Raw genomic sequence first — 22535 nt, 5'->3', positions numbered from 1 at the left:
TCCCCTCCCTCGCACTGACACAACCCCCAAACCATGGTCCGCCACAAGAAAGACAATTTCTCATCGCGGGGCAAGCACTCCCACCGCGGAGGCCCCCGAAGCGCCCGCCAGATCGCCGCCGAGAACAACAACAACACCACCACCACCACCGAAGCCAACTCCAACAACACCACCACCGCCAACAACAACCACAACCGCGGCAGCGGCGGCGCTAGTTCCCGCCCCGCCTTCAAAGCCGCCTGCTGGGACCTCGGGCACTGCGACCCCAAGCGGTGCTCAGGCAAGCGACTGATGCGACTGGGCCTCATGCGGGGGCTGCACTTGGGGCAGCGACACGCCGGGGTGGTGATCACGCCGAACGGCAAAGCGACGCTGTCGCCGGCGGACGCGCCGCTGCTGGACCAGTACGGCGCGGCGGTGGTGGAGTGCTCGTGGGCGCGCACGGGCGAAGTGCAGTGGAGCAAGGTGGGCGGCAAGTGCGAGCGGCTGCTGCCGTACCTGGTCGCGGCGAATACGGTGAACTACGGCAAGCCGTGGAGGCTGAATTGTGTGGAGGCGCTGGCGGCGGCGTTTGCGATTTGTGGGCATCTGGATTGGGCGGAGCAGGTGCTGGCGCCATTTTCGTACGGGGACGCGTTTTTGGAGATTAATGGGAGTTTGTTGAAGAAGTATGCGGCGTGTGAGGATGAGGCGGGCATGAAGAGGGTTGAGCAGGAGTGGATGGAGCGGTTGGACCGGGAGTATACTGAGAGTAGGGAAGAAGGGGATCCGGATGATTTGTGGGCCGGCGGGAATCGGAATAGGAGGATTCTCGCGGACTCGGATGAGGATGAGGATGGCGAGGAAGACGAGGAGGAGGAGGAGGATGGAGACGAAGAAGATCAGGACGACAAAAGCGTAGACGGTATCTATCTTGGCAGCAAACCACCCCCGAAAGGACAAGCGCACCAGCCGGAAGAAGAAAGGGACCCATTCGCATTATCATCCGACAGCGAAGAGGACGATGACGCCGAAATGGAAGCCATCCGCCGCAAGATCATCGCCTCGAAGCCCTTCTCCAACCCCGAACCGGACGAGAAAAAGCCCCTCGAAACCGTCGCCAGGCCGCAACCGAAATATAAGCCAGATTCAGACGCCGAGCCCGATTCGGATAACGGGTCCGATGACGAGTTTGACAACATCATTGATGCGACGCCGGTGACAGATAGGATGGGCTTGGTTAAGCTTGAAAAGGAGAGGGCACGGATTACAACAACATCCAGGACATTCTCGTCCGGGGGTGTGTCTGCACCGTCGAGGTGGTAGTTGACCGGTTGTAAAATTGCTTCTTCAGCGGGTATAGAACTTTTTTGTATTATACATAGTATATCTACACAGCGGGAATTCCCAACCTATCCATCGCCGTCTATAACAGCCCCCCTTGGGTTGCCATGTCATATCCCGGGTCTATCCTTTCTTGATCTTCGTAGATGTATATGTACATTTGAAAAGCGAAACACTTGATCTTACAGCTTCCGCTTCTCCTCGTACTCCTCGAGGATCTGGATATTATCACCCGCCTGCAGCTCGTCCCAGTCGCCAAATGACATGCCGCACTCGCTGCCCTTCTTCATCTCCTGCACATCCTTTTTGAGGTGCTTGAGCGTCTCGATGGTGCCTGTTTGCATTGTTAGCTTTCAGCTTGCCAAGTGCTTCGGGGGTGACGAAGCATCGCATAATGGTACTCACCCTCATAGACACTCTCCCCATTTCTGATCACCCTCGCCTTGCTCCCCTTCTTGACGAATCCGTTCCCGATCCTGCACCCGGCAATATTCTTGAAAATTCTCTTCTTGATATTGATCGGGAACACCTCCAGCACTTCGGCCTCGCCGACCACCCTCTTCAGGACCAGCGGCGGCAGCGCCTCCACCATCCGCTCCCGCACCTCCTCGACCAGGTGGTAAATGATGTTGTGCTCGAGGATCTTGACGCCCGCGTCGTTCGCCATCCGCTTGATGTGCGCGGGGATGTTGTTGTTGAAGTTGATGATGAAGCTGCCAGAGACGGCCGCGTGCTCGATGTCCGACTCGGTGATCTGCCCGGGCGCCGAGAGCAGCACCTTGGCGCGGACGTCGTTGTTTCCCTGCTCGAGCAGCGCCGCCGTGACGGCCTCCACCGAGCCGTGCACATCGCCCTTGACGAGGAATGGGACGTAGTGCGTCTTGTCGGCTGGGTCCTCTTCGCGCTCGGCGGCGACTGCGTCGGCTATCGCGCGGGTGATGTGGCGTCGACGGTGTCTCCGATTGGGCTGTGGGTCAGCGGCGTCGGCGAGTTCCCTTTCGCGCTCGCGCTCCAGATCCCGCTCGCGGCGGTCCTGTTCTTGCTGGGCCATCTGGGAAATGATTTCGCCGCGGTCTTTAAGTTCCTGGCGGTATCGGACCGCGGCTTTGGCCTTGCCTTCGTCGGGGGCTTGGAGAACCTGGTCGCCCGCGTCAGGTGGTTCCCTCCAGCCAAGGACCTCGACGGCTGTCCCGGGAGGCGCCTCGTCAACTTCAACGCCGGCTTCGTTCCGGAGCGAGCGGATCTTGGCGTGCACGCGCCCGGCGACGATGAAATCGCCGGGCCGGAGCGTGCCACGCTTAACGAGGACAGTGGCAACACGACCAATCGGCTTGATGGTTGACTCAAGTACCCAACCCTCGGCCAAACCGCCTGGCTCCGCGCGGATATCGAGCATTTCGGAGAGTAGGAGGATGTTCTCTTCCAGGTCGTTCATGCCCTGGCCAGTCCTGCCGCTGACACAGACAACCTGCACGTCGCCACCATAGTCCTCGATTTCGACGCCGTGTGTAGCAAGGTCAGACTTCACTCGCTCGATATTGGCTTCGGGCTTGTCGACCTTGTTGATGGCCACGATGATGGGTACCTTGGCGGACCGGGCGTGCTTGAGAGCTTCCAGGGTCTGTGGCATGACACTGTCGTCGGCAGCAACGACCAGAATCACCATATCGGTGACGCTGGCGCCACGCTGGCGCATCGACAAGAAGGCGGCATGGCCGGGGGTGTCAAGGAATGTGATCTGCTTTCCACTGGACAAGCTTACCGAGAACGCGCCAATGTGTTGCGTGATACCGCCGTGTTCCTGGGACACGATCGACGACTTCCGCAGGTAGTCTAGGAGAGTTGTCTTGCCATGGTCGACGTGGCCCATGATCGTGACGACGGGCGGCCGAAGCGGCAACGAGGAGAGGTTGGTTGGAACAGGTGCCGGCTTGAGGTCCTCGTCCTCGCCGGCATCCACGGTTGGCTCGAAGCCGTATTCCTGGGCCACTAATGCAGCCGTCTCGCCCGTGAGAATATTGTCCTTGCTAACCTCCTCAAAGCCAAGCTCCTCCAGCTGGGACACAAATACGTCGATTTTCTGGCCTAGAGCAATCGCCAAATTCGACACGCTGATGAATTCAGGAAGGAAGATGGGCGTCGGACCAGCTGCTTCAAGCGCAGCCTGCCTTTCCCTCTCTCTCTCGGCCTTCTCGGCCTTCCTCCGGCGCTTTTCCTGGTAGAAATCATCATCCCAGTCATCGTCCTCGTTGTCCTCTCTGCGTCTAACTTTGGGCTTTTTTGGCTTCTCCAGCCGCTCTGCTTCCGCATCACGGCCATACCGGTCCCCTCGACCGTATCGGGCATCCCGCTCATTACGACGAGAGGGGTAAACGGTAGGATCAGTCGCACCGGCGGCTTCTTCCTTGGCGGCCTCCTGCTCCTGACGAAGCTCGCGCGCAATACGTTGCACCTTCGCCTGCCTGGATTCTTCCGCATAGTCGTCCGTCCAAGCCCAGGTCTCTTCGTCGCCAGCCGCTGCCTGCCTCTTCTGCGCCTTGCTCTGCTTTTTTTCGGCCTGCTTTTCCAGAAGCGCCCATTGGTCTACTCCAACGTTTGAGGTCCCTACTTCGGGGGATTTGCCAACAGCATTCTGTTCAAGCGACTCGAAAAGGTCTACCCCGGGTTTCGACGCGTTTACCGGCGGTGCCGAGTCTATTGGCGAGATACCAAACCCTGGAGGCAGATTTCGTTCCCGCCGTGCGAGATTCTTCCAGTCGCCTTGGTCTGCCGGCGGTTGTATGAGAGCGCTGGTCGGCCGAGGAAGATCGTACCGGGGCGCGTTACCACGCGGGGTTGGCGTGGTAGGCGCAAATGGGTCCGACTGCTCGCGTTGATGCTGCCCGGCGGCCCCAAGCGTCCCTTCATCCCCAAACGATAGGACCCGGCGGCTCTGTGGGGCGGGGTACTCTCGGGGTTGATCGTTCTGAGGTAACACGGGTTCCTGCGGCTGGCTGGCGGGTTTTACCGACCTATCAGTCGCGCCAGCCTTTTCCCTCGCTGCGCGTTCGTGTGGAAGGAGAAACGCTAAAGGGTTTGTTTGTTGTGATGGTTGTTCTGCATCTGAATTGGCCGAAGGGGGTTGCGCCGCGGCCGAACCCAACCACGATGGAGCAGCGGATGCCCAACCTGGTGTTGTCTTCTCGGGCGTCACCCCTGGAGTAGACCAAGATGGAACAGCGGATGCCCAGCCTGGTGTTGTCTTCTCTGCCGCCGCCGTTGCCGGAGTCGACCACGATGGCGCAGCGGATGCCCAACTTGTCGTTGCCTTTTCGGGCGCCGGCGCCGGTGCCGGACGAGGCTGCGCTGGCGATGGCAAAATAAGTTCATCAAGGTCCGCTTCCTGGGAGTTGGCCGGAGTCACATTCCTCGGGGGGACAGGTTGCTGTGGTTGTGCGCTGTCCGTGACGTCCCCTTTAGCACCCCGTTCTTGAGGAAGCGACTGACCGGAGTTGACGGCCGGCGGTGGGTTAGTCGGTGGTGGCCGTGTACCGTCCACAGGCTTGTACATTGTAGGTCTTTCGTGAGGAAGCTGGTCATTGATACGGGCAGTCGGTTGGGTGAGCCCCGGTAGTTCAGTCGTTAGTGGCCGCGTTCCCAGAGAATTCGCCCTTGTAGCCATTTCGCGAGGAAGCAATCGATTACTCCGGCCTATCGGTTGAAGGGCCTCTATAGGTCGTGGCCGGGGCGGCGGTGGGGGCGGGGCCGGACGTGTCCGTTCCATAGCCTTTTCTCGAGCGGCACGTTCGTGTGGGAGCAATCCATCGTTCGCGGGTATCATCCGGACGCCTTGGAATGAAGTAGTCGGAGGTGGCCGTGTTCGTCCCATGGCCCTTTCTCGTGCGGCACGTTCGTGCGGGAGTAAGCCATCGTTCGCGGCTACCGGCCGAGCATCTTGGGTGGAGGTGGTTGGCAGTGGTCGTGCTCGGGCCATGGCCTTTTCTCGCGCGGCTCGTTCGTGTGGGAGCAATCCATCGTTCACGGCTATCGGTTGGGCGTCCTGGGTGGATGTAGCTGGAGGTGGTTGTGCTCGGGCCATAGCTTTTTCTCGTGCGGCTCGTTCGTGGGGGAGCAAGCCATCGTTGTTGGTCGCTGGTTGTGCCGCCGGTTGTGCTGCTGGCTGTGCTGCTGGCTGTGTTGCCCAACTGGGTAGGCCGCCGGTGATAAAGGTCCTCCTATATCCCTTCCCATGCCCCAAGCCTGCCAATGCGCCCAACCCGAGCGGTTTACGCGGGGTCACCGTGCTGTCGAACCCCTCATGCCTGCTCCCAACGATTGCGACGGTGTAAGGTCGCGTTGAGCTGCCGGCGCTCGGCGGGTGTGTACTCGCAAACGACCCGAGACATGTTGCGCCATCATTGGGAGTCGACGACGGGCGGAGGGCGGGGCGGGTGTAAGGTCCGTAGCCGTAGCTGAACCGGCAGAGCAGACATGCCGAAGGTCGGTTCTGCTTCTAACGCGAGGCCGTCAATACTCGGGGGTTTCTCGGACAAGTTAAGTCTCTAAAACGTACCTGCTGCCATAGTCCACGTCGCATCATCGTCGAATCTGGCGGGGCATGGCGGTCTCAACGGAAAGATGGGGAGCGACTTCAGGGTTTCCTCTGCTGCAAGTCCATCAAACCCAAAAATTCGGCCAGAGCTCCGCCGATCTAGGGTACCCCCGGCACCCCTGCCAACAGGGGATGAAAGACAGGTCCGCTTTTGAGAAGTATGCAGGGTTAGGGTCTTGGCGATTCGCATTCGGTGTCGCTCGCCGCAATTTCCTCCTTGATCTTTCAGTTCAGAATCAGATAAACCAAGGAAGAGACGGAACCTCTGCCTGCTCCACGAGGTTGTCAACGCCTCACAAAATCACCCTCATTTATTCTCGGAGGTTCTTTAATTCCCCTATTACTTCATTCCAGGACAACCCGGACACCACCAAAATTCTATTTCCCCCTTAATTTTTCACATCCTCGACCGCCTTTCAATCAACAAACACGCCCCTGAATCAGTTCTCAACACAACTCCCATCATCACCACCACCACCACCACCATGGCTCCTAAATCCAAAGCCCGCCTCACCCCCTCCACCAAATCCACCACCACCAGCTCCTCATCCCCACCACACCCCTTCAAACCCGCCCCCGCCGCCCTCCAACCCTTCTGCGCCACGCTCCCGCCCGGCCATGTCTACATCACGCACGTGGACCCGCGGCCGTCCGCCGCCAAGCGCAAGCTGTTCCTGATCCCCATCGGCATCAACCTGACGGTGATCGCGCTGTTCGTGTGGCGGGTCGCGCACATCACGCCCTACTACCTCGCGCTGGCCATGTCGATGCTGGGGCACAGCAACGAAACCACCCTGCAGACCGCCGACCTGACGTGGGCGGAGCTGGGGTGGGCGGTTGCGCGGCGCGCGGCGACGTTCCTGCTGGATTTCGTGCTGGGCGTGTTTGTGTGGCCGTGGCCGTACGAGTTCTTTGTGGGCACCACGGGGCGTGGTAGTCCCGTTGCTTGGCGCTGGGCGGTCGGGTTCCGGGATCGTGAGGTCTATGTGCGTCGGAGTCGGGATGGGTGGGATGGGGTGCTGCGCAAGGAGAAGGTGGATTTGTTTGATTCCGAGGCGGCTGAGGCGAGGGAGGGCCGGGATGCGATCTTGTCGCGGGTGAGGACGGCGACGGCGCCCATGTTTATGCAGCAGAAGACGGGGTATTTGACGATGAATGGGGAGTGGGATTTGGATTGGAGGGGGATGGTGGATGCGACGCGGCTGGTGGATTCGAAGGAGATCGCGCTGGAGGCGTTCGGGACGGTGGTGTTGTTGCACCATGCGAAGTTTGGTTGGGTGAGCGTGGATTTGGGGAATGGTGATAATGCGGAACAGGACGAGAGGCGGCGACAGGTGATGGCTTTCAGGGATGCTCTCGCGGCGCTGGGGAAGGAAGACCTGTTCTTCCGGTGGGTGGAGATGATTCAGTTCGAGACCGACCAGCCGGGTGGGTTCACAAGGGAGAAGCAGGTTGTGGCCGCGCAAAAGATTCGGGACATGTTCAAGACCAACGGGGTGGATTTTGATGGCCTTTGGAAGGAGGCCGTGGGTACGGATGGGCTGGCCGGTATGCCGGAATAACATTGTATTATAGATAGATGTCTGTACTATCACATTGGCAAGGAAGAGTAAATATTAAAAGCGGACTTTCCGCGGTGCGTTCGCAGAATGCGCTGGTACAGGCAGCAAGAGATTTAGAGGTAAGGTACTATCCTACGACGTGATGATTCATTTCTTCTTCCCCGTCTTCTTGGGTCCGAGGGCAGCCTCACGCCGCTTAGCCTCCCTGGCATCAAGCTCAGCCCGCTTTTCCTTCTCCTGAAGTTCCTTCTCCTCTTTCTCGGCCTGTGTGTGCCATGTCAGCCTCTGCGTATAAAACAATATCATGCGCAATTTAAAAAAGCATACCTGTTTCCGGGCCGCCTCGATCTCACGCTTTTCGCGAATAAGCTTGAGGCGAGCCAAGTCCGCTTTGGCCTCGTCCGTCTTGCCCGCCTCATGCAGCTTGCGATACCTCTCCTTGGCCGCCGCGGCCTCGATCGCCTCGCGTTCCCGCCTGCTAGGCGCGACGCTCATCTTCTCGACGCCCTCGGTGGCCTCTTCGACGGAAGACACCTTGGTTTGGTTGCGAGCCTTGCGTGAGTGGTTGGGGTTGGCGGGCATGTCGTCATCCTCCTCCTCCTCCGAGTCGCTCGGTGGTAGGTCGCCAACCTCTACCGGCTTCTTGGACCGCGCGATGGCCGCGTCCTTGCGTGCCTTCTTTTCTTTCCTACGCTCCTCGCGGCTCAGCTCCGCAGCGGATTGGCTTTTTGTGGAAGGGCCGGCGTCATCCGAGCCCTCCTCCTCAGACTCGTCCTCCTCCGAGTCCTCTTCGCTGTCCTCATCGGACGACCCCTTCTTCTTCGCATCCGCGCTCCACATGTCGATTTCGTTGCCGTCGGCATCGAGCGGCCGGAGGTCACGCGAGAAGTGCTTGCCGCCTAGGGCTAGTATCAGCGTCTCTGTTTGTAATGGCGGGAATGGATCACTTACCGCCACGTGTGTACTTCTTAAACTTTCCGCCACGGCCGCGAGAGTTTGCGCCTGGACCACCACCTGCCATTTTTGCGATTGTATGCGTCGAGTCGAGACTCCGAAATCGAATAATTGAGGGGTATGAGAGGGCGGGGTATTAAATCTGCAAGATTGCTAATAGGAATCCCCGATAATTCGAAGAAGAATCGATCCTTAACAAGCACCGTCGCTTTAATCACAGATCAGATAGATAACTCTGGGCAGAGGACAGAGCACCAAGGCGAGCAGGCGGCTGTTTTAAAAACAAGCCATGCTTCCCGGCGCAGAATGCCAACCCCGCCATCCCACCATTGCGGGGCCGCCGACTCACGGTGTCGATACACAGCACCTTTGTGATAGGCTGGCACGTTTGGCTAACCAGCCGCAGGCTCGGCCCCCATAAGGTAGTATGTAAAAGATCTGGAGTTTGACTATCCAAAGATCGCCGCCATCAAGTCAAGTTTAGAGATATGAGTGATGAGTTTCTTAAATTGAAGTTACCTACCTAGGTACCTTTAATTCGACCAGGCCAGGCAAATTCCATCACGGGGCACCGAGGCCCCCTAGCCAGTGGTTTCTTTCGGCTGGGGCCTCAGATTAAATCACTCCTGATTGGTTCGGGTTGCCCCACCACAAACACGCAGCTTAAAATCTTTGATTTCCCGTTTCGCTTTCTGCTTCTCTTCTCTTTTTCTCATCATTCATAAAACACAGTTCCTTCAAATTCACTCCGGTCCAAGTCTTACGCCATGGCATTCTGGAGGGGAAACTGGAGGATAGACAGAATTTCTTGCTCTTACCCTCTGTCTCCGGCAGCTTGCTGCATCGTCGGGGAACAGAGAAATATTTTGCCAGATACATCCATCCCTCGTCATCTTTCACAATGTTGCATCGCGGAAGTTTGTGTCTCTTCCACGACAAGGCCGTAGTTTAGTAGCTTTATTTCCAGGTCTTGGGACGCCAAATCACTGATGAAAAAACATTTGATAAGAAAAAACAAAACCTCCTCTCACCTACAACAAAAAGTGGGTATGTGCCAAACTAGAAGTATCAAGACTTTCCAACACCCACTTCATTCAACCATGGACGAAAGCAGGTCTGCAATTGTCTGCCCCTGCCGCTTCTTCGACTTCTGCGGTTTCGGCGCCTGGGGATTCTCCTCACGATTATCCAGATGAGAAGCCCGTTGACGGCGCGCCTCCGCCTCTCGAGACCGGGAGAAAATCAGGCGCTCAGCGTACAGAGTCTCCCGGGAATGATATTCGCCGCAAGGGTGGTCACACAGCGTGAAGCTCACAAAGCGATCCCTCGGCAGCGTCACGCCGAATGCTTGCATTTGGCCGGCGGGTGGCTTCCTCTCGCCGCCTTGGCGCTGGTCTAGAAGTGCAAGGAACCAAAACACTTGGTCCGCCGTCATGTCGAAATGGCTCGTATCGCTATCCTTGTGGAACCCTGCGAGGCGAGATAGCATGTGACTGCCGTCCAACACACTCCGCCAGCCGTCATCGATATAGTCGCGGAGCTCCGGCTTCTCGGGTTCAGGTTCGACGTGTCCCGGATCACGCTCGGTGTCTGTTTTCTCGTCCTTCAATTCCCGGCTTTTCTCCTCTTCCGGATACAGCAGCCGTCGGGGGTTATCAACCCAGACTACCTCTTGCTTGTCTTGCTCGAACATCTTCTTCAAGCCCAAGGCACCTGTCCAATGCACCGGGATTCGCCCGTCGAGGTAAGCGTCGGCATATGCTACGAACAGTCTTTTCTCTGGGATTTCGGGGGGCCTTTGCCTCTCTGCGTAACGCCAGCGCCTATCCCCTGCCTCCTCGACTTTCCAGCCACAGCGATTCGCGACATCCTTGGCCTGATCACTACGCAGTGTCGAGGAACGGAGTGCCGTGATATCAAAGATCTCCAGAGACGGAAGCGGCAGCACGTATTGCAGGGCTCTTTCCGTAACCTGGTGCCTTTTCGACGCAATTTTCAAGACGCGCAGGGTTGGGAATCTCTCTCCCTCTACCTCGCCCCATGCCCGAAACAGCCTATCGCTAACCGGGCTGTCCCTGTCCTCCCGCTCCACGATCTCTAGCACAGCCAACTGCCGCAGCTTAGCCAGGGCTACCAATTCGTGAGTCTGGAAACGCGGGACGTTGTCGATGGAAAAATATATGAGACCATCCGTCCAGTCCATAAACGGCGTGATATACGCGCTCAACCTGCATTGCGGAGCGCCAATCTCCAGATTGTAGCGAAACACGGCCATCTCCGCCGTGAACTGTGACTCCTTCTCCTTGCCCTTTCCCGACGACGCGGAGGCAGCGCGGGCGGACAACTCCGGCATGAAGGCCCCAGTCAGCGCCCGCCAGGATTGCAGGGCCATGTTCCTGGGATACAGCTCTCGGAAGAGCGCGCGCTTTAAATGGTCCGGGAGTTCGAGGATCGTCTCGAAGGACACGTCACGAATGTTGTCCGCTAGCACGCGGGTACAGGCCGCTATCATCGACCGCGGGCCCTTGGTCCCTCGCCTGCTCCGCCCGGGCGGGAAGACGATGAAGTTCTCGCACACCCGGTCCCAGTCGCTGCCGGGCTGGTAAGGCGCGGTGAGAGAGGTTAGTGGCGCTCTGTGGTAGCCCTGGTCATTCTTAGCGGGTGCGGTGATAGCTGCGCCTTTGGAATTGGAGGTATCGGAGGAAACGGGTGACGTCATGTTGAGCAGCCGTTAGGAAAGGCAATAGTTGTGAGGTATTCGTTGTTTTGAGCGACATTCGCAGTATCGGTTTTTGTCTCACGAGGAAACAGCGGTCAGAAAAAGAGGGGATGTGGACTTCTTAATAACCCAAATCTTAGCACAAACTCCATATGTTTATCCCAAAAGAACGGGGCCAAAAATAACAGCGAGCCGCAGCATTGTTTTCGATACATGGCATTGTTTTGGGAGCAGCTTCCAGAATTAGGTTGTCCAAGCTCAAAACTCAGCTGGAGGCGAATGAAAGCCACGATTTTCATCCACGCAATTGCGAACTACAGGAGATTTCGATTGTAGGACTGAAACCACGCGGCCATTTAAATAGGCGTCAGTTCTTGGGAGGATTGGCATAACGGTGGAATACGTCAAATGACGAGATACCACCGTCTCATTACAAAAAATAACAATCGATTCATTGTAAAAAAAAACTACTTCGAGAGCCGATTCTATGATGTGATGATTGGCCGAATGGTAGAGTGAGACTCTATGGGTGGGTGTTGCCTTGTAACGCAGCAAGTGATCATGTCTATTGAAACTCATTGGAGTGTACCCTGAGAGTAGGAATTGTAAAACCGAAGAAAGCGTTGGGGACGGTGATTGAATATATGAAAAAGAGGGGAAAAAAAAATGAACAAGAAGAAAAAAGGTCCAGGTAGAAGAACACAGAAAGGGAGGGAGGGCATCCAGCCGTCACCAACGCGGTACCATTTCTAACAAGCGGCGTGCTGCCGGACCTAAGTAATATGCAAGGGAGGCAATGCTGTTGCTTCGTTGGGAGGAGATCGGATTCCTCATCAGAGGCGTCATCCTCCACCGCGTAGCCGCCCAGGGAGAAATTTATGTTCTTGCACTCTTTTACGGGATGGCGGCATTCTACCTATTCTGTAATACTGCTACTTTACTCGGCACCGTCGCGAAGAGCCCGACAGAGCTCAAGTACAATGTCCTGAATTTAGGCAAGACAAAGTTGAAGCAGAATGTGGGTTAAGTGGGTTAAGAGACTAGCGGCAATATGTAGGTAGGTAATCATTTCCGTTGACTCCTGTTGGTGTGATGCCTGTTTTTAGGCCTGCAAAAATGGCAGTGACGCAACCCACGCTGGTAGGAGATCATCAAGTTTGAGGAACGCAAGGTCTAGATTTGAGCAGGGCGATGATGATGGTGCGAGACTCCAACGAGTTCCGGAATTCAAAATTTGTTCTTCAAGTATACTGTTCTGGGTCAAAGCCCGTTCGTTGTCACTACATGATACTCTTAACTGAAGAGAGATGGGGTCAGTGTCGACCGCCAGTGAACAGGCTAAATTGCATTCGGCTCCGTTCTCGAAGTCCGAATCCAACATTGTACTGCCTTCTGCGAAGGGCAGGATATGGCTCGGGCGTGGGTTGGGGATTGGACCTAGCCTGTGTCGGAGAGTTTGGATCCAAGTCAAGGAACATCCAGTCACGTCCCCCCCCAGTAGCAGCAACAAGAGGACCCGATCGAGTTGTGATTTTATGTTTTTCTATGCGCTAGAACTATTGTCCACGGCACCTCTGCAAGCACTTCGCTGCTGGGCCAGACACCCAACCCCAACTCCCTCCAACTCCGCTCCCACACCGTGCAGGCGAGATACCTACCTAAGTAAGACCACACCACCAACAAGCGGCGCTGGCCTGCTATAATAGGCCCACCAGAAGAGTCGGAGACCCGAGGCTTTCACACCCACCATCTCCTTCTCCCTCCGTAACATGCGCCGTCGCGTAGCTGCACGGCAATCTAAGCATGCTCACCCAGCGCTGCCAGCTCGTCAACCACAGACTTCTTGGTGTTGATCTTCTTGACCTGCGTCTCCTCCAGTTTCTCGCCGCCCGCAAGCCTCATCTCGAGGTCCTCGATCGCGCGGATCTTCTTTTGCAGGGCCCTGACCTTTTTAGCGTTTGGGTTGGCCCCCGCACCACCAGCTCCGTCCGCGTCGCCGGGGGTAGCGGGTGAGACGGGCGAGCCACCGCCCTGGCCAGCTTGGCTGGGGCGGTTGCGAGAGGCGCCGCGTTGCGCGTTGGTGCGGTTGCGCGGGCCATTGTTTTGGCGAGAGCGGCTACGGGCGTGCTGTTGGCCCCGTCGGTCAGGGCTGCGGCCTTCGTTGCCCGATGCGCTCCCGTATTCGCGGGGAGACGGCGCAAGCCCCCCCTCAGTAGGGGATCCATTGGCGGCGGTGGCGGCGGCATCACCTTCCTTGGCCTTCTTGTTCCGCTTCTTCTTGTTCTTCTTGGCCGCGTTGCCCTCATCAACGGGCGCCGCGCCAGGAACGGAACGGCTGGCCGGCTCCGCTCCCGGGACTAAGTGACGCGGACGGCCGAAGCCGTTGGGGCCGACTGAGGCCGTTCCGTTGCTAACGATGTGGGCCGCACCACCCTCGTCTTCACGCTTGAAGTGCAGCGGGGTTAAGGCACCCCGCGCGCCGGGCGGGCGGTAGGCTCCCACAGGTTTGGATGGGGTCTTGACCGTGCCGAGGAACGCCATGCCGGAGGCGTGCGGGGTGGGCACGGGGTGCAGAGGATCTCCGGCGGGAAGATTTTCTGCGGGGATGGGACGCCACATGGCGTTGTACAACTCGACCATATCCTCGTTGTACATGATACCGCCGCCGACGTGCCAGAGTTTGATGCCGTTGTCTACGCGGAGGCGAGGCGACGTGGTCGCAGTCATGATGTAGCGACTGTCGGGGCTCCAGGTGCAGACACTGGGGTTGCCGCTCTCGTGGGTGCAGATCTGCACCCGCTGCTTCTCCAAGTCATAGACATCCATCTGACCGGCCAAGTTACCGTCCCCCAGCCCGCCGGGGTGAACCAGACCGCGAGAGGAAAAAAGATGATGGTGTTGCGAGGACCGATCGGGAACGAGTGGATGGTCCTGCCGCGGTGGTTGAAGGATGGTCGTCTTCGCGGGCATGAAGCCGTAGATTGACCGGCCGAACTCGGTCGAAGTTGGGAGACCAGGCAACGTCATGGATTGGTCCCTCTTTGTCTAGCGTGATCCTAGCGTCAAACGACCCGTTGGCGCTCAACAGATACATGGTCGTCTCGCCATAGTAGCTCTTGTTCGACTTGTCGACTTCTGTTTGTGCCAGCACAATCAAACTCGTTCCCAGCGCGTTCCACTTGAGCTGCACCTTATCTCCCTTGAAGAAGGTCTTCTGGGAGATGGGGCTCGCGAACGACGGCACGTTGTAGACCTTGACGGCAGCAGGTTGACCCTACAGAGAAAACGTTAGCGTCGAGATCGCGACATCCTGTAAATTTCTTTAACCGGCTTACCTTGCGCTCGGGAATGAAAACGGCAACGTTTTGGTTCAGGCCGGGGGCGATGGCGAAGTCGGTCACACCCTCGGCGCGCAGCTTGTTCCAGACAGTCGAGAAGTCGTTGCTGTTGTAGAACTGCACCTCGTTGGTGACCATGCGGGGCGGCAGTACTTCTCGTCGGCCGTGTATTGCAGGTTCCAACCCGACTGCGACTTCTGGACAAACTTGCCGAGCGGCTCCTTCTCGTCACCGTCGGCGACGTCCTCGATGGTGCGCCAGATCTTTAGGTTCTTGGTGGCGTCGCCATTCTCGTCCTTGGCAGGCCGCTCCCAGGTGCTCAGATAGTTGCCTCGGGGGGAGAATCCGAGCTCGAAGGCGTTGGCAATAGGGAGCGCGGTCAGCACGTGGCCGACCGAGGCATCAGCGACAACGACACCCTCATTAGAGGCGTATGCGAAGTAGCGGCCGCAAGGCGAGTAGACACAGCACCGGAGGTTCCCTTCGGGCTTCTCGAACCCAGGAAGAGCCTCGTAGACAGGGGCGGCATCGAAGACACCGATGGCCTTCTGGGTTCGGTAGGCAAACTGCAACGGATTCGCCATGACTAGTCAAAGCCACAGGTGGTCGCGAAAGCAGATGTGGGTGGTGTTACTGTTGTTTTCTTGGTTCTTCTTGCTGTCTCCCTAGGGATGACTGCGTTCTCAATCGTAGCGCTGGAGCCGAGCCAAATCAATGGGATGCGAGGACAAAGGCGATCAGGAGGCTTGGACCGACTATCGAAGAGTCAGATGCCGCCGCAGAAAACTGGCCTTTACGCGATGGACTGGCGGGACGTACGTGGTTGTTGAGGACAGAGACACGGAAGATTCGGGGATTCGGGGATCGGTTCGCGACACAGCAAAGCCTACCACGCGACAGCAGGGAAGCGGTGATGAGGCGATGGGACAGGTGTCGAGGCGGGCCTTTGAGGTGTTGACAAAGAGGCCGCGGAGTAGGGATGCGATGGAAAACCCGACCGACAGGAAGAGGGGGAACAGTAAAAAGAAGAGAAGGGCCCTTGGGGAGAGTTGACGAAGGCGGTGCGCGTTGGACCGGGTGGGCTTGGGAACGGGGGAGGAAAGAAGAGAATGAAAGGGAGGGAGGGACGAAGAGTGAGAATGGACGGGAGGCAGTCCCACAATCTCGCGACCATTTTTTTAGCTTTCTGCATGCTGATTCAGGCGTTGCCAGGCGGGGGCCATCTGTGTGGCACCCGCAGGGGGCCAAGTCCATGGTTGGTCGAGGCCGTTCAGGCCCCGCTAAAATGCTCGGCTCTGGATGCCAAGCCTCGCTGGCTGGGTTCTCTTGGCGTCAGATCTCGCCCCATCCATCTTTGACGGGAGTCGCCCTGGGCATCGCTTTTGGCCACAGGTTGAATTTAATTATTTTTCCCCCGACAAGATACCTCTCTAGTGTGGCATAGCATCATGATTCTTGACCGTCTTTTGAACGCAATTTCATTTATTAGGTGAGCCAGAAAAATGGGCCGCTCCCCAAAGCTTTCCAATTCCCAAACGTGGAGGTGACTTCATGTCGGGCATCAAGCCGTACGAGCTGCGGGCAAATGCACATTGAATGCACTGCTCTAGGAAACCCTCTTTCCGTCTTGAGTAAGCGTAGGTACATACATAACGTTTCAAAGGCTCTCCTATCTTGTGAAAAATCTTCCCAAACCCCTTCTTTTTTTTTTTTTTTTTTGCAGATCCAGCTCTGTATGAAGATGGCAGTAACCACCTAGCCATGAGGCCAATCCATGACGCGATTTGGGCCACAAAAAGACATCTTTTCAGAGCGCCAAACATGAGGGACCCTCTTTCAAATCCCACATAATTGGGAAGTTGCTTCAACTACAAGAGGGTAGCACACGGGTTTGAGTAGAAGAAAGATCACTGGCCATGTCCTTCCCCCGTCGTCAGCCCTGGAATATCGAGATCGGATCTGCGCCGTTGAGGCGATCGGGGCCATGGTAGCAGGCGGGGGCTGGCTCCCCCGGAACAAGCCGCTGGTGGGGGGGATCCATCGGGTGGCGGCACCAACGGCTTTGCGCTACTCTAATTTGGGCAGCTTGTTCAGCCTCATCAACGTCCCTCAATCAATTCCTTTGACCATCCCGTCACCGAATTCGGATGGGTTGGGGAAAAACAACACATGACCTCAATATGTCTGCCCCGACCTACCCTTTCGGTAATAGAGAGGACAATATATGGCTTTTTCCCAAGCCCATCCAACCACAGTACACCCTACGTCTCCCTGTCATTATCCCTGACTTGCCCTGGCTTGCCCTCTCTGTTTACTTGTTTGTTGACTTGCTCGAGCTGGGGGAACCTGGAATATGTCAGTCAACAGGTTGCATATTCCGAGTTAGACCCCACGTATCCCATTAAGCAATTTCTCTCCCCTACCTCAGGCAACCCCAGGCAGCCCCAGGTGATGCGGAGACTGCCAAAGTCCCATGCCACCTACAATTTGGAAGCAGTGAGGGCGGTGGGCTCCCCATCAGAGCAGAAGTCTATCTCTCCACACAAAAACAGAACAGCCCACAAATGCAAGCTTATATGTTTGCTTGGGTATTCTCTCCTTTGCTGTCTATACTACTTCGAAGGTCACATCAACCGAATGGCAGTGTGACTTAGGAGCTGGGAACATTTCTCTTGTTACCAGATACTCAATCACGTCCGGGTGCAAGGCGTAGAAGCCACTGTGCTCAAGACCAGAGAACGTTCACACAAGATTTTGATACACGTAACTTGTCTCTTCAGAGACCCTATACTCTAATCCCTGAAACGGATGACACGTTTTGATGTCTGCTCGCTGTGTCTTGCTCCGCATTATCCATGCTTTGGTCTGGCCCAGCGATTGTGGTCCTGTGAACGCCATCAACACCAGGAACATTTGTTCCCACCTGTGAGTAAAGGTTATCCTTTGGCATTTCACTGCCCTACCAACTCAGAGAAAGAGAGGGTAACCACAGGGCTAAACTAAAGGCCCTGAGATATCAGACGGAAAACTACGCACTAGTCACTGGCAGGCAGGAAAGAACGGAGAGTTGTCAACGCGTTGCCCTGGATCCAAATCAGTAACGCTTGGACCGTGCACCCACAACTATATATCTTAATTCAGATTTGTTTTCTGGTTCTCGATCTCTCCTTCTTTTCTTAATCATCGCCAACTTCATCGCTGTCTTCCCATCGTCCCGGCGACTAAATTCTTTTCAATTTTTAACAAGGAAGACAGCGACAAGGAAGTGTAAGTCTATCTCATCTCTCTCCTGTGTCATTTTTATCAGCACGACGGCATCGTTTTTTTTATCCACGCGGGTCCATTTGGTCTAGGCGGTGCTCGGCGGTGCAAATCCTCCAAGTGGTCGACTCGGGGCCGTTCAGAATTGGCACTGAGCAAGTCTGAGTCTGGCATGAGGATGGCCTCTTTTCTCTAAGACGCTGTCTTTTACCGGCCAGACAGGTGTACTTCATTGATTCACATTTTGTCCTCATTAATTCTTTGCCCTCTATTCCCTTGTTCATATGACACCTGGTTCTCTGGTCACATTAAGCTGCTGGTTGGGCAATGAGCTAACATTTATTCATTAGGAAGATGGAGCAGCACCGCGGTGCTCGCCCGCCGGGCCTGCGGCCCCCTCCTGGGTTTGGTAAGTTTACTGCGATGAGGCGATGAGATACTCCAAGAGGAACGTGCGAAATGGTGGCCAAGAGGCCACCATGAGGACCATCGGGCAGTCTGGGCTGCGTTCACAGTAGAGAATGACTTACGACAATGAAGTGATTTCACTGAGTGGAAGGCATCAGTCAAGAGTACTCTGGCTTTGCTATAGCCCCTCATTCGGGAATCAGCACGCACTCAACACTTGTGGTCTGAACCTATGCCTCCGACACTGACATCAAGGCGGCCACTCACGCGCTGTGCAGCAATCAGCCCTGGACCCCCGCCTGCCCACAAGTCTATAAATTTCCTTTGCTTTCCTGCAAAATCGATCTTCCTTTCTCTTTCTTCACTCTCACAAACAACAGAAAAGCTGACTTTGTTCGCTTGCACCAGAGGCGCCCACCAGCCCCCAGCCCAAGACCACCACCGAGGAGCAACCCTCCTCGACGTCCTCTTCTGCCGCCTTCGGGCTCTTCCCTTTCCCCCCGGCCACGGGTTTTCCGCGGTCGCCCTCTTCTTCGGCCGCCTCCGGCCGCTCGACACTCCCCGAGGTGTCGAGCGAGTACAGCGATCGGGGGAAGATGGAGGAGACCAACGCGTGGCTCCTCGGCCACCACCACGACCAGGTGGTGGCCACCATGCACAAGAAGTTCCAGGCTCTCCTGGACTACGACAAGACGAAGAATCGCAAGATTCTTCACATCGACTGGTAAGTTCAATCCCATTCCAGCCCACTATACCACTCCGACTTCCAAAAGCGCGAAGGCGCGAAAACGCGGGGAAAAAAAAATCATCGCTAACCACGCGTTATTTCTCCTCCTAGGATCGCTGGGAACCCCAACGATCCCACCAAGAAGGAGGGAGCTGCCGCCGCCCATGGAGGTATGAGCGCCGAGGAACGGCGCCTCAGCGACAGCGTGGCCAGGACGGTCATGCGGATCACCCACGGCGTAAGCCAGTGGGATGAGACCTTAACGGTATGTCATGCAACTGGCTTTTTTTTACTTTTGCCATTTCCCGACCGTTCCCGATTGCCAGCGATTCCAGGAAACAGCCCCGCTAACCATCGCGTCTTTTTTCGCAGTGGAACAGGGCAATGTTCTACGGCGACTGGCTGAACGACCAGAAGGGGTTCCGCCAGTTCTTCTACGAGATCCAAATCAAGAGGATCTCTGGCGCCGACGAGGCGCTTCTCGAGAAATGCGGCATCAGCCCGGCGTTTGTCTGGCTGCCCCTACACGACGAGAAGGCTCCCGCCATCACCCCCATGGTGGTCCCCCCCGTCGTCCCCTCCCTGGTTCCTGGGCAGGCGCCGCGTGAGCTCCCCATTCCGGGCCAGGTCAACACCGAGCCCATCCCGGAGGTCGAGGAAGAGGAGTATGCCACTCCTACCCCCACTGCTTCCCTCAAAGTCCCGACGTGCTCGGCCGACAAGGGCAAGGGAAAGGCCGTCGCTCCCCAAGACCAAGCCGACGACAGCAATCCCGGCGCTCCCCTCATCGTCTCTTCCGAGCCCGCCCAGGCCACCCCGCAGCAGCGGACTCCTCTCCCCAGCATTGACAACCTCGCTCTCGGCCAGCAGAGCAGCGGCACCGACGACGCCGAGGCTCCTTCCGATCCTGGCACCCCTCGTCCCGGCATCCCTCGCAGCCAGCCTCTCCCCGCTTCCGGCAGCTTCGAGTCTATCGACCCCCCTCCCTCGGATGTATCCGACTCCTCCTCCGAGTCGTACGAGGATGAAGGCACCGTCTATCTAGCCGACGGCGTTGATCCCTTCGAGGCGCTCATGCCCGCCCACCACACTCCGGCTGTCAGCGCCGCCGACCTGCACCACCACCGCCAGGAGTTCGACCGCATTGCCTACGCCAAGCGCGAGGAGCTCGAGCACACATTTGCCTTCATGAAGGAACCCGAGGTTATCGAGCGCATCAAGAATTCCTTCGTCTACAGCGTCCGCGTCGTTGCCTTCCCTGACAACAACAACATCGTCAACGAATTCACGGGCCCGCGTGTCAAGGACCGCTACGGTACCATCATCGGACAGGGTGGTTGGATCGTGCCTCCTCTCGAAGAGCGCGCCAAATGGCGCGACGAACGCAAGCGTGCGTACCGGAACAAGGGCGCCAAACCTGGCAAGTATGAGGGCCTCCCCCGACAGCAAGTTCAGAACTGTATGCCCATGAAGTTCGACTGGTCAGACGGCATTGAGGCGCGCTATTATGGCCCGGTCGCCCCGGTCTGGCGCGAGACTTGCGACCCGACCTTGGAGGATATCTACTGGATGGTCTGGCAGCTGATTGCGGGGAAGCAGTTCCTCGGTTTCAACCCCGGCATCGGTTTCGGTTCACATCGACCCCGAGCGACGGGCGACGTGGCAATGCTGAACCAGTGCCCGTTCAAGAGTCCGTCGGCTGAGGCACTTTACCACACAGCTTCCCATCCGCGTGGCAAGGAGAAATAACTGTCCTGACTTCTTCATCAAGCTCGAGGCCCAAACCCGGCAAATACTTCTGCCATCGCCTCTTGAAGCAAACTATCACCACACCATCATGAATCACGAAGTCACGAAATTACGAAGTCACGCATACTCCCGAACCCTCAACCTTTTCCCTTTCCACGAGCCGGCGAACGTCACGACTTATCATCCTTCAATCGAAGAGGTCCCATTGACAATTACCACCGGCATTTCTTTTCTTCCCAAGAGACAAGCGCTGTCACGATTTATCGTCCTTTGCCCCGTAGATGTCACCCGATCTATCATCCTTCGATCGAAAAGGTCTCCATTCGACGTGCATGTCACACATGTCAGAGTAGTTACACATTTCCAACCTGGTCTCTTTCCTGCTTCTTCTCGCTGCAGCGTCGCCTCGCCTCGTCTCCACAACCCGCACAACTCAAGTCGGTACGCCTTCTCTTTTATCACCGCCATTCGGAGCGGAGCTGGTTCGTCGATACCGATCGCGGTCGTCGCACTCTGAGTTACCTACGATACCGGGAACAAAAGTGGATGGCATGACATCTCACATTACCACACATCAAGGCTGCAGCAACTCGATGACTTTTTCTCTGTTTCTGTCTTTCTAACGTTATTATCACGCACAAACTCAGATCCATCATCGCGGATCTTGCCCTGGTAAAACCGACGGGACATCACCACCGACCACATCAAGAAGACGGATGGGGTGCCACATCAGAGTAACGGGATCGATCGATATTGACCGACTGGGTTGGGGAGCCCTTTCACTTCTTTTCCTTCTTTCCTACCCTTGGCCTTCCCTCGAGCATGTATCGGGGTATTGGACTTGATTGACGCTGAGCTGGGTTGGGGAGCCTTTCTCACGTCTCTCTTTTACTCATTCAGCATGGACAGGGCGGCTTATAGATGAACTGGCCTTTGGAGTCTTGGAACGGGATTGGAACCGATTGGGTTGGGGAACCCTCTCTTTCTTTTGCTCTTACTCTCTCTCCTTCCTTTTGTTCTTCACATCTCACATGGTACGGACTTCACTGGGGCGTTTTGGGTCTTCACATCCATTTTCTTGCTCACGCACATACAACTTTCTCGGTTCTCCTGTAATTAGCACTAGGTAGAGAGATTTTCGAGATCTAGTAGTTAGAGTTTTGCGGGCTTAGAGCTTAGAGCTTGGAGGTTGATACCCTAGGTCTAGCCTCGTCTGGTTCATTTTCATGACGATTGATGATTAGGATGGTGGTTGATACCCATGGAGTTGGTTGGGCATTTGTCTAGGTAATATTTGCTGTTTGTTTTGATTGACCAAATTGAACGGTTTCTTCACAGTTTCTTGTGCCTGGGACTGAAGTTGCGATCGAGTATCAACCGCTGGCGTCGGCCCTTGTGGACATGTGATGGTGTTGGCCCAGGGTAAGCTTCCTTCCCACTTAAAGCCCTGATCCATGCCGTCGTCTGGGTAAAATGGTGGTTGGCCGACAGCGGTGTGGCATGCAGGGATGACGTCGTCTTATCCGCCACCATGTCGATCACCCGCCCACCTGCTGATTGAGGGATCCTATCTCTGTTTCAGAATGCGAATATCCTCATTGTTCAAAACAGCAACCTCGGGAGGCCAACTTTAGATGACTAAAGTTCCATAGGTAGTTATAGAATTGGAGCCTATATCCAAGCTCCTAGGACATTTGATGGCTGTGGGATAGGAAAGTTTGACATTTCGGACACCGCGGCCGGCATGGGGCTCACAAATGATGAGCCGAGGTCAAAAAGTAAGGAGGTATCCCGCCCATGGAGGTGATCTGCTTACGAAGTGAAGCTGAAGTCAAAGTCGATGAGCATCTTGACCCTCCACCCGTAAGTCAGCACATATGAAGTAAGCAACTCATCGTAAGCA

The 22535-nt window shown here is 56.4% G+C and overlaps 7 protein-coding genes across 7 annotated transcripts; 3 read left to right on the top strand and 4 right to left on the bottom strand.

Moving 5' to 3' along the window:
* Nucleotides 1-33: 33 nt before the first annotated feature.
* On the top strand, nucleotides 34-1305 carry CHGG_09736 (uncharacterized protein; the record flags this gene model as incomplete). The annotated part of the gene is made up of 1 exon (XM_001227662.1): nucleotides 34-1305. One exon carries the CDS (start codon nucleotides 34-36, stop codon nucleotides 1303-1305), a length of 1272 nt encoding a protein of 423 aa, XP_001227663.1.
* A 200-nt stretch (nucleotides 1306-1505) lies between these two features.
* On the bottom strand, nucleotides 1506-4902 carry CHGG_09735 (uncharacterized protein; the record flags this gene model as incomplete). Its single annotated transcript, XM_001227661.1, has 3 exons — nucleotides 1506-1657; nucleotides 1729-4316; nucleotides 4727-4902. The coding sequence occupies 3 exons, from the start codon at nucleotides 4900-4902 to the stop codon at nucleotides 1506-1508; spliced, it is 2916 nt and encodes a 971-aa protein (XP_001227662.1).
* A 1497-nt stretch (nucleotides 4903-6399) lies between these two features.
* On the top strand, nucleotides 6400-7619 carry CHGG_09734 (uncharacterized protein; the record flags this gene model as incomplete). Its single annotated transcript, XM_001227660.1, has 2 exons — nucleotides 6400-7462; nucleotides 7519-7619. The coding sequence occupies 2 exons, from the start codon at nucleotides 6400-6402 to the stop codon at nucleotides 7617-7619; spliced, it is 1164 nt and encodes a 387-aa protein (XP_001227661.1).
* Nucleotides 7620-7967: 348 nt separating this feature from the next.
* Nucleotides 7968-8497, bottom strand: CHGG_09733 (uncharacterized protein; the record flags this gene model as incomplete). Its single annotated transcript, XM_001227659.1, has 3 exons — nucleotides 7968-7994; nucleotides 8107-8396; nucleotides 8491-8497. The coding sequence occupies 3 exons, from the start codon at nucleotides 8495-8497 to the stop codon at nucleotides 7968-7970; spliced, it is 324 nt and encodes a 107-aa protein (XP_001227660.1).
* Nucleotides 8498-9520: 1023 nt separating this feature from the next.
* Nucleotides 9521-11149, bottom strand: CHGG_09732 (uncharacterized protein; the record flags this gene model as incomplete). The annotated part of the gene is made up of 1 exon (XM_001227658.1): nucleotides 9521-11149. One exon carries the CDS (start codon nucleotides 11147-11149, stop codon nucleotides 9521-9523), a length of 1629 nt encoding a protein of 542 aa, XP_001227659.1.
* A 1797-nt stretch (nucleotides 11150-12946) lies between these two features.
* CHGG_09731 (uncharacterized protein) lies at nucleotides 12947-15071 on the bottom strand (the record flags this gene model as incomplete). The annotated part of the gene is made up of 4 exons (XM_001227657.1): nucleotides 12947-14194; nucleotides 14301-14423; nucleotides 14485-14593; nucleotides 14695-15071. The coding sequence occupies 4 exons, from the start codon at nucleotides 15069-15071 to the stop codon at nucleotides 12947-12949; spliced, it is 1857 nt and encodes a 618-aa protein (XP_001227658.1).
* A 3031-nt stretch (nucleotides 15072-18102) lies between these two features.
* Nucleotides 18103-20632, top strand: CHGG_09730 (uncharacterized protein; the record flags this gene model as incomplete). The annotated part of the gene is made up of 4 exons (XM_001227656.1): nucleotides 18103-18157; nucleotides 18565-18880; nucleotides 18995-19148; nucleotides 19256-20632. The coding sequence occupies 4 exons, from the start codon at nucleotides 18103-18105 to the stop codon at nucleotides 20630-20632; spliced, it is 1902 nt and encodes a 633-aa protein (XP_001227657.1).
* Nucleotides 20633-22535: the final 1903 nt, after the last annotated feature.

The sequence above is a fragment of the Chaetomium globosum genome, genomic scaffold (genome assembly GCF_000143365.1).
Source record: "Chaetomium globosum CBS 148.51 scaffold_7 genomic scaffold, whole genome shotgun sequence".
Taxonomy (NCBI): Eukaryota; Fungi; Ascomycota; class Sordariomycetes; order Sordariales; family Chaetomiaceae; genus Chaetomium; species Chaetomium globosum.
This window is presented reverse-complemented; position numbering and strand designations above follow the sequence as displayed.